Below are 10,767 nucleotides of genomic sequence, written 5' to 3'. Positions count from 1 at the left end.
TGGGGTTGGTGAGAGGGGCCAGCAGGAGAAGAGGATGAGAGACAAAGTGCCTGGAGTTCCAAAGCCGGGGACGGGCCGTTTTGGAAGCAGAAGACTTAGAGGGTAATTATTGGGGCTGAGAAGACTTGGGAATGCGGACAGATGGGACCTCAGGTAGGGGCTATGGCCTGTGCTTCCTCTGCCAATGCCCCTTCTCCTCCTCCAGGTCACTAGTGAGGCAAGCAGGGGGATGGCCCAGTTGGTCACCAACATTCTGTTCTCACAGGTACATTTCTGCCCCTGTCCCATCTGTTCAGATTTGCTTCCTGTTACACACCAGCCCACTGCTCTCAGGCCCCCAGGCGCACTAGCCCATGACTGGATGGATATCTGATTTCAGGCCGATGCTGAGAGACCAGCGGGCAATGACTTGCCCAAGGTCACATGTCTAGTGAGGGCAGAACCTGTAATGACCTCATGATAATACCTACTCAAGGCTCAAGCTACCTCTCTGGTGACTCAGCTTTTAACTTCCCTGAGCCCTCTGGAGCCTTTAGAAATAAAGCTTCTCATCCCCTTCAACCTCTCCTCTCAACACTGCGCCCAGCCCCCATCACATGGAATGTGCCCACTGGACATTCCTCCCAAGTAGACTCTACTTGTCTCTCAAACCCCACTGGCCAATGACATTTTGCAAAGCCCCTGGCTGCCATGGCAGCCACACCACTAGCGTTTGGCTGTCTCCCCAGGCCTCCCAGATGCCCTGCCATACCTTTCCAGGTTGCTGTCTCAGATTGGCTGCGTGGCCCAGCAGCCTCCTTGGAGGGCTCATCCATCTCTGGCTTTTCAATCCTTGGCCTTGCCCTGATGACTTTCACCTCTGCTCCCACTTAGGCATTCCCCTCAACTTTGACCACTCACTGTAACTATCCCAGATTTCTCCCCTAGCTGTGGCTCATTTTCTCTGTCCCTCCTGGCCAGTGCCCCTGTTCTAACACATCCTACATAGACGCTGGACTCCCACCGGAGGTCTCCGGCCCTTCTCTTCCCCAAGGCCAGTCATCTCAGACACTCTCACTGAAGAGACCTCAATTCTCTCCCCATCTTGTCCTTCCTCTGACTCACCCAGAAAAAAGCCTTCAGTGCTTTTATCCTGTCCATGACTACCACATGTGCACAAAACACCCCACATAACCAAGCACACTGGTCAGTCATTACAGGTTGTGGTTTTCGACATCATCTGGGCCTCTAACACTACCTGGAAACCCGTAACCTCTCCTCTCAACTTCTTTGCACATTCCCCAAGGCAGCTATTTCACTGTCCACCTTGAAACCTCTATTTGATTCCCAGCCCCTCCTTTGCTCTCTCAGCAGGTGCCCATGCCTCCTACTCCCCAGAGGAAAGTGAGGCCTTGGGAGCTTGCTCCACTCTGCTCAGAGGAACACACCTCTGCCCTCCTGCCTGGGGCGAGCACACCCTATCACACCCTGTCCAAAGCCACCTTGTCCACCTGGTCCCTGATCCATCTCTCTGGCAGCCTTCTCTCTTCAATGCTCTTTTTCACCTCCTAAGTACTCAGCTCTCCCTACCCTTGGATATAGAAAAACCCACTAGTGCTGGATCCCCTTCAAGCCACTCTCTTGCTGTGTGAAGCAAACTTCTCTCCCCTCATCACCGTCAAGCTTCCTTTTTCTTTTTTAAACTACAGCAGTGATATTTTTTTTTAAAAAATTTCAAATTCCTTGCAACAATGATTTGGAGCCTTGTCTGTTTCTGTTTCTGAGTCCTCTATACCAGTCACCCTTCAATCCATGATGGTCTGGTTTGGGCCTTTCAGGTACCATGAAAAATGTTCCCACCAGCTACTCCAGTGGTCTCTCAACCACAAGATTCAGTGGCCGGTCTTCAGTTCTTATCCTACTCGAGCATCTCACAGCATTTGATATGCTTGGTTCTCATATTCTTGAGCCTCTCTCCTCCTTGATTTATGATTGAGCTTCTCAGGGTTCTATACCCCTATCCCCTTATCTCCCGCCACACCCACTGCCAGGATGATCTAACTCTACCTCCTTACAGTCTCTAAGTCAACAACCCCCTAAACACACACTCGGCCCAGAGCCCTGCCCTTTTCCAACAGTTTCCTGGGCATCTCCAGTTGGATTCTGTATAGATAAGTCAAAGGTCTTGAACTGGGCCATTCCCCTTTCCTCAGACCTGCCCCCCTCTTGCCCTAGCACCTGCCCTGCCTCAAGCATAAACTCCTAGTCATTCAGCACCTTAATCCTGAGGCTACCACCAACTTTTGAACTCTCTGCCTTCTTAGCTTATTGTCCTGAAGGATAAATTATGAACATGTCACTTTCTGACCGAGGATTTTCAGATGGCAAGTCATGCTTTCTCCCATCTCTCTCCATCTTGACTTCAACCTGTACCTGCCAACATTCTCTGAGGTCCTACCCAGACACACACACACCGTCCCTGAGGGTCTCCCCTCCTAAGTGTCTCACATTCTTCAGACGCACACCCCCTGCCCGGAATGCTTTCCTCTGCTCTTCAGCCTAACAAACCACCAGGTCGCTGCCAACCCCACCTCTTATTTGAAGCCTTCATTAATGTATGCCCATTTCAGATTGGTTGTTCGTGCTCTGTACTGCGCAGAGCCTGCTTCGCTCCTCGAATGGGGCATTCTCCACACTGTTGTCACTTATCTGTCCCATTTATTCTCCCCCATTCAGTGGGCTCCTTCAGGGCAGGAGTTCCGACAGAGCACGCACTCGGGAAACCTCCATTCCTCCCCTCTTTTTATCTCTGTCTCCGGCTCTAGCAGAGGTCCAGGCACCCCAGAAGTCCTTTGTCAGTGTGACAGAACATGCTTAGGCCTCCCAGGCCCGGCCTCCCGCTTTCTGCTCACCTGAACTCAGAGCTGGACTCCGATGAGAGGGTCCTGTCCAGCGCTTCTTGGAGCCGATGCCTCAGTAGCCCCTCCTGCTCAGGGGCTTTTCTTCGAGCTGCAGCCAGCCACAGCCGAGGGCCTTCCTCGTCACTGGAGTCCCTAGAGAAGCCACCCATTTCAGTGGCCCACAGAGGTCCTGGGGGAGGGGTGGCTGCTCCCACTCCCCACACACATGCCAGCCACCCCATCTTGCTGGAGACTCACAGCTCCAGGTCTAGTTCTCCCTGATAGGAGAGCGGAGATGCACACACGGAGCAGGTGTTGTCCAGGAGGCGGAAGCAGGTGGGGCAGAAGAGACCTGGAGAGGGCCAGAAGGCAAGGCCACCTTGAGCTGACCCACCCACAGTGCTCCCTGGCTCTCTCCCCCGAGGGTTACCATCCTTGTCAAGCGGTACACACTAGGAAATGGCTGCAATGCCACTTTGCATATAAATCCTGCTCACATATGGGAGAATTAAGGCAAACATAAAGAAAGTGAGCTACCCAAGGGTTCTGTGTAAATGAGAATAACATGCTCAGTAATGAGAGGAGGGATACAAAAGGTGAGATATAGAAGTCCCTAAGTGAAAGATCACAGCTGACTGTCATATGCAAATATAGTGAGTCCCAGCAGGGAGAGGCACACTGCCCAGGAATCTTACCTCGGCAGGCCGGGGTACTGCAGGACACTAAGTTCTCTGTGCCCCCCTTGTCCTGGGGCTGTCCACAGCCTAGGCAGTATACCTGGTGCTGCCGAAAGCGGTTGATAAATGGAGCCAGACAGAAGCACCTGAGGAGAAGGGTCCAGACCCTAAGCAGGACAGCCCACACAGCCTAACCATCCATCTCTCCAGCACGACCCACTAAACCAAGTGTAGGCCTTTCTACAGTCTCACCTCTTTTCCTCTCTGACTGTAGCAACAACCTCTGTTTCCTGTCCTCCTCCCTTCATTCCCCACCTCTAAGAATGCTCATGCCTGATTCTCTCAGTGCAAGAGTGGCATGGAGTGGCATCCTCTTCAACCAAACCTCTGGATGCTTAAGAAGGACAGTGATTCACCTGACCTGTGGTGGCACAGTGGATAAAGTGTCAACCTGAAATGCTGAGGTCGCTGGTTTGCAACCCTGGGCTTTGCCCTGTCAGGGTACATATGGGAGTTGATGCTTCCTACTCCTCCCCCCCCCTTTTCTGTCTCTCACCCTCTCTCTCCTCTCTCTAAAATGAATAAATAAAATCTTAAATAAAAAAAAAAAAAAAAAAAAAAAAAAACAACGGCCCTGGCCGGTTGGCTCAGCGGTAGAGCGTCGGCCTGGCATGCGGGGGACCCGGGTTCGATTCCCGGCCAGGGCACATAGGAGAAGCGCCCATTTGCTTCTCCACCCCCCACCCCCTCCTTCCTCTCTGTCTCTCTCTTCCCCTCCCGCAGCCAAGGCTCCAATGGAGCAAAGATGGACCGGGCGCTGGGGATGGCTCCTTGACCTCTGCCCCAGGTGCTAGAGTGGCTCTGGTCGCGGCAGAGGGACGCCCCGGAGGGGCGGAGCATAGCCCACTGGTGGGCAGAGCGTCGCCCCTGGTGGGCGTGCCGGTGGATCCCGGTCAGGCGTATGCGGGAGTCTGTCTGACTGTCTCTCCCCGTTTCCAGCTTCAGAAAAATACAAAAAAAAAAAAAAAAAAAAAAGGACAGTGATTCATTCTGACTTCTGGCTCTTTTCTATGTCCCCTCTTGCGACACTTTTTAAGAAAGGACAATGGGCTCACCTTCTGGCCAGCACTAGGAGGGCACTCGTGTGGCCTTGGTCAGCTGCCCGCCGCCTCACTGCTCGGTTGAGGGCAGCCACCGGGTTGGTTCGGCGGCACAAAAGTACGTTGTAGAGGTAGGAGATCCTCTCCTGGTGGAGGGCAGATCAGCGATGGGGTCCTCTTTATCCTGTTTCATCTGCCTGGAATGCCCTCTACACTCATTTCCACTCTATCTTTGCCTTCTGTCCAACTCCTCTGACCTCTCTAGGCTTGGCTCAAATGCCCCTTCCTCTGAAAAGCCTTCCGCATTCCCCCAGGCAGTTACCCATGCCCTCCTCTGTGTTTCCTTAGCACTTTACTCATTCCTTAGTAAAAACACTTGTTTACTTGAATGTCTTATTAAGAGCCTGTCTGGCCTGCCTTGGAGACTGTGAGCTCCAGGCTGTGTCTGGTTCACCTTGGCATCCTCGAGGCCAACACAGGGACGGGCATACTGTAGATACTCACTCAGTAAGTGATTCGTAAACGAATGAGCAAATGGTAAATTTCCACTCACACCTCAACACCCCAGCATGGCCCTTTCCCCCACAATTTTAACAAAACTTTGGAGGCAAGCTCTGTCTCAGGAAGCCCTGCCCCAAGAGGTCCTATTTCCCTCAGCCTCATCTGTCATCTAGAGATCTTCAGTCTAGGTAGTTTGCTTTGGGGTTCAGCCAGAGGAGAGAAGGCTGGGCTGCTGAAGGACTCAAAGCTCCCCTGAACAAAGACAGAAAGCCATAAGCTTAGCCCCCTTGGGGGGTCAGGGACTGACTTTGGGGCCCTCACCTGCTCCCGGGATGGATAGTAGGAAGCACAGATGACCCGCCGCAGTCGGCTGATGTAGCTTCCAAACAAGGTGATGAAGAAGCATAGGCCATACATGATGCCTAGGAGCACAGCAGACACAGTAGCTGCTGCTGGTGGGCGCAGGTGCCAGCCACGTACACCCTCAGCAGTCTGCACCCCTCATGCTCTGAGTATTTCCCCAGCACCCTCAGGGGTGTGGTTCTTACCAATGAGCACATAACCAGTGGTATTGGGCTCCGAGGGATGCAAGAGACAGCGCTGGGACAAGATCGTGATGTTGCCTTGCTGCAGGACGTCAAATGCTGATACCAGGTCACGATAAATCTTCCCAGCATAGCCTTTGCCTTCCACAGTTATGGATACTAACACAGGACCTGATACAAAAACACTGTGTGACATGCACTGTGGCAGCTGCCCACTCCACCATACAGCTAAAAGCCATGCCTTCTGGAGGGTGGAGAGTGGAGCAGTGCAGGTCTTAGGGATGGCCCAATACCTTCAGCCAGTGGCCTTTGATACACCTGGAACTGGCTCCATGATGCAGAGCTGGCTGGTACTGTGCCTGATTTGCCTATCCAGGCCACCAGATCTGAGATGACCTTAACGGTCGGTGAATCCATGCCCCACCTCCACAACTGCCCAGAAGCATTTGATTTAAAGCATTTGCTAAGCAGGCATGGACTAAGTGCTTTATTGATTGCTTGGGGTGTTTTTTACTTTTTCTGTTGGTCCTCTGGTACACAGGATTAGATTCATTGTATTCTGTGGTTTTCAACACAATCAATGGTCTGCCAGGCAGTCAACACCCATATTCTCATTTACTCCTTAGAGTGACCCTGAGAAGTTGCTGCCATTATTATCCTATTGTTCAGATGAGGAAACTAAAGCTCTGGGATGTTAAATAACTTGCTCTAGGTGACCTGAGTATAGGGCTTACTGGGCAGGGAATAGAGTTGGAAGAGGGGCAAAATTAGAGGCTAGTGAGTAACAGTGACAGCAGGGGATCATTCAGGCAAACCCCCAGGATTGGGAAGGTGGAGATGATGCAAGGGCGGGCCCAGGGGGCTGCGGTGGGGCAGGGAGGTTCAGGCGCTCACTGCGGGCCACGATCTGCCCCTGTAGCTGGTGTCGGGCCAGGTCCAGCACCCAGAAGACGGAATAGTCCAGGAAGACCAGGAGCAACACAAGGAGGAGGTGCCGAATAAGGTGGAAGATTTTCAGGATGTAAAAGATCCGCTCCCACCGAGTCAGGGAGATGGAGCCTGGATGGGGGAAGATTGGTCAGGAAGATGCTCTGTCATTCAGCAGATCCCAGACCTGGAGGGATCTCTCTCCTGGGGAGGCCTCCTGCTTTTGATCAGGCTGGGGCCTGTGTGCTCATCTGGCAGGTGTGGTAGCTATGAGGACCCCTGGACAGGATGGGAAGCACTATTCAAGGGCAGGGGCTCCGTGACTAGAGGTGGAAGCTTAGCACCTGCACCTGGGCCTGGTGGCCTATTTCCAGTCTCCAGGAACCCTCCCTCCTGGGGCACTCCTGCTCTCCGTACCTGACCCGCTGCCTCACAAACAGCTCCCCTCAAGCTGCGTCTCCCCCGTATTACCACATGCATACTCCTGCCCACCCCGAAGCTTTTCTAACTTCACTCTCCTTGCCCCATGTCTACTCCCCACCTTTCCTTCCCTCTGTCCTGACACCCAGGTGCTCCTAGAAGCATCTTCTGCCTCTTCTCTGTCTATGAGAAGCAGGGCTGTGCAGGGCCCTGCTTTCCCTTTCCATAGCGAGGGCTCCACAAGGACAGAGCAGTGTCTCAGACCCCCCAGCCTGAAACTGCCTTAAGCTCTGTGTTGTCCCTCCCTACTCTGGTCCTGTCCTGAGCCCAGCCTGTGCAAAGGGTTTAAGGTCAAGACAGTGGGGTTGGGGAAGCCTTGACCTCACTCAGGCTCCCTGTCTCCTGGCCCTCAAGGCCCTCACCGGGCCGGATGTAGTGTCTGGCCTCACGGGCACTAAGGGGCAGCACCGTGGGCAGTCCTGCCATGGAGCGAACAGCCTCCATGCGCACGAATCGGCTGGTGATATAGACGTTGTCATAACTGTCTCGGTTCAGGTAACAGTACCGGTAAAATAGGGCTCTGGGGGAACAAAAGTGAGGCTCCTCAGTATCCCTGACCAGACCCCACAGGGCACCAGCCTCCGCACCTGGCCACCCAGGACCTCCAGCCTTCAGGTTGCCATGGGGATGAGCTGGGCCCAGCAGCCCCCGCCGCCCGCCCCAGCCCCTCACTGGAGGTAGAGAAGCACGAGCAGCAGAGGCGTGATGTAGCCCATCAGAGCCAGGGCCTCTCGGATGCGGTACAGCTTCATGCTGACAGCTTCACAGAGGTCCAGAGTGACCTGCGACAGGCTCCGAGAGGCATTGAGATCCACAGAGAAGTAGTGGGTGGCTGTCACGTTGAACTCAAACTCTTGACGCACCCGGTTAATCAAATTCTGCACAGCTGGGGTCAGCAGTTCATGGGAGATGTGAGCAAGGACAGTTAGCAGGAGACAGAGCCTCAACTGGGGTGGGGATTGGAACAGCCCAGGGGTGACAATACTAACAGACCAACCAGGAACCCCCAGTGTTCAGACTTACGGTGGACTGAGGAAGGGACAAAGCCTCCCCAAGCTGTGCCTTCGCACTGTATGCTCAGCACCAGTGTTCTGTCTCCATAATGTCGTGTCCAAGGGCAAGAGGCCCTGGTTCTCCTCCTACTCTACAGTCCAGCTTTGGTGAGGCACCTCCCCTTTGCTGGGTCTCCACTTCCTAATCTGTATAGCACAGACATTGGCCTAGATGATCTAGTGAGGACCTTTCCTGCTCTTGCATTTTCACCCATGGCCTGGGAGCACTTCCAGGCTGGCAGCGGCCACACCAGGATGAGAGAGGAAGAATGCTCAGGAGCACTGCACGTGGGGCTCAGAAGGGTCACTCACGGATGCCTATGGTCTTGCGCAAGAAAGGTTGGATGTACTTGGGGATGATGCAGAACACCTGGACCACTGAGAGCCAGAGACTAAGTGTCAGGAGGGCAGAGAGTTGCGGCCTGCCTCTCCTACCTCCAGGGACCTTGTTTTCACAGGGCCCTCTCAACCTTTGCTTTTCCTACTGGCCTCAAAACCTTTGGCTCAAAACTTTTTTGTCTTCTCCCTATTACCCCACCTTCCCACACAGGTTCCTCACTATCTTTCCCCACACACACACATGCTGGGCCAGCATCTTTATTGGCCCCATATTCATCACCCCAGTGGTCCCCTGGACCTGCCCTCCCAACATTGCTGTCCCCCAATCCTGCCAGCAAGCCCCTGGCTCTCTCACCACTGGCAAGTCCACAGAGCACCAGCTTGAAGGGCATGAGCACGTAACACAGGTGGTAGGCTTGTGGTATGACCTTCATGCAGCTGTCCTTGGCATCATCAAAGACCCGTGCACACTTCAAGTAAGGGTTGCCCAGCTCTGAGTTGCACACATCTCCAATATGCAGAAGCCAATACCATACATTGCGCAGGGCCCTGGCTGGGGACAGCTGTGGGGTTGGTACCCAGGGCCAGAGACCTGCAGCATTTTTTCAGGGGTTTGGGGAACACCAAGATAACACCCAGAGCTGGAGAGGCCTATGGTTAGGGGCCTGGCTGCACTGTATCACTAGGAACTAGTCAGCACTCAGGAGGGGCCCCAAAAGTCCTGGACAAAGGTGAGGGTGAGGAGACTGGGTGAAGTTTGGCCCCCTCCCTCCAAAACAGACACATTAATGTGCTGACTGACCTACATGCTTCACGCCATCCATGATTGACCGAAAGAACTTGCGGAGCCGGTCGGCCACCTCTTTGGCCTTCTGCGCAATGGCTTTAATCTTGTTCAGGGCACCTGAGCGGCATGGAGCAGGGGAACTGTGGAATCTTCTCTAGGGGCTGGTTCTTACCATTGTCCCTGGGGTAGGGAGTGGGGGGTCTGCCACTGGGAAGTGGGGAGCATGGATAATGGGGGGTTTAATTAGGCAGTTTTTGGTTGGGGCCCAGGATGATCAGAGAGGAATAAAGCTGGAGGACCATAGAACACATAGGACAAGGGGACGTGGGTGACATGAGGGACCTTACTGACAAGGGGCTGCTTAGCTCGCTCCACCATTTCAGCAGTCTGGTTCAGAGCCAGCTCTGCCCCACAGGCCACGGCCTCACTGGCTTGAGTGAAGTTGTGCAGAGTGTTGGCACAAGGTCCTTGCAGCACCAACCCAAAGGCAGCCACCAACAGCAGTGTCCGTCCCTGCTCTGGGGGGACGTGGGGGGAGTTCCTTCAGAACCAGGACCCCAGCCTTGCACATGGCAGCACATCCAAGTCCCTTACAGAAGCCTTCAGAGTATTTCCCTCCACCTCCCCACAGGTCCCCGCTGCCTTAGCCCCTGTCCCAGGACCTGCCCCTCTCAGTGGGTGGGTGCCCCGCTTACTGGAGAAGGCCTGGGGCAGCAGCAGGAAAACAGTGACTCGGACCTGGCGAGAAAATCCCATGCCCAGGCCGAGGAAGGCAGCCAGAGTCAGCGTGCCCACCAGGCAGCCCCAGGGGCTGTGCCCTTCTACCAGCAGTTCCAGGAGCCCATAGGCCGTGGCCAGGGACAAGCCCAGGCTGAAACCTCCCAGACTGCGCACCACCGCCCGCGCCATGCTCGGCTCCCCTGCTCCTGAGGGGTGCACAACATCCTTCAGGACTTTGGACATGGCTGTTGAAACCAAATGTTTGTCCGTTTCCAGGAGACACCCACTAGGTTCTGTAGCTCTTACGGGGGGTCCTAGAATTTCTCACAGTATTCTAAGGTTCCAGGGGGCTTTATGTGTGCACATTGGAATTCCTTCCCCAGTTGGGGGATTAGGTAAATCTCTACAATCTTTATCCCCACATCTCAGAGAAGAGAGGGGATTGGAAGACACAGACTTCAAGCAAGTTGTGGGTGAGGCAGAGGAGACAGCAGCAAAACCTCATATTCCAGGACATCCTCGAGGAGACTTCTGGAGTGAGAGAGGTCCCTCAGAGCAGACACTATGGACACCGGACTTCACCAGAATGGAACCAAAGGGCAAAGGAGGAGACTACCCCACACCAGTGAGTTCGTCATCGGGGAATCTCCCTTCCAAGCACCTTTAGCCCCCAATCCTCTCATCCAATCTCTCCTCAAGACCCCCCTTCTCCATACCCCTTTCATCCAGGGCCCCCCTTTAGGCAAGCCCTTTCTTCTTC

General features: G+C 54.2%; 1 protein-coding gene across 1 annotated transcript; it reads right to left on the bottom strand.

Annotated features, from left to right (window-relative positions):
• Window positions 1–106: 106 nt before the first annotated feature.
• Window positions 107–10,250, bottom strand: DCST2 (DC-STAMP domain containing 2). Its single transcript, XM_066364055.1, is given in 15 exon segments — window positions 107–209; window positions 2,892–3,032; window positions 3,138–3,231; window positions 3,575–3,702; window positions 4,672–4,802; window positions 5,479–5,579; window positions 5,706–5,873; window positions 6,597–6,761; window positions 7,472–7,629; window positions 7,782–7,995; window positions 8,474–8,539; window positions 8,856–9,053; window positions 9,303–9,404; window positions 9,635–9,805; window positions 9,983–10,250. Coding segments are annotated over 15 exon segments (2,208 nt in total).
• Window positions 10,251–10,767: the final 517 nt, after the last annotated feature.

This window comes from Saccopteryx leptura, chromosome 2 (assembly GCF_036850995.1).
Source record: "Saccopteryx leptura isolate mSacLep1 chromosome 2, mSacLep1_pri_phased_curated, whole genome shotgun sequence".
NCBI classification, from domain to species: domain Eukaryota; kingdom Metazoa; phylum Chordata; class Mammalia; order Chiroptera; family Emballonuridae; genus Saccopteryx; species Saccopteryx leptura.
Note: the sequence above shows the minus strand (reverse complement) of the source record. Positions and strands in the feature narration are given on the sequence as shown.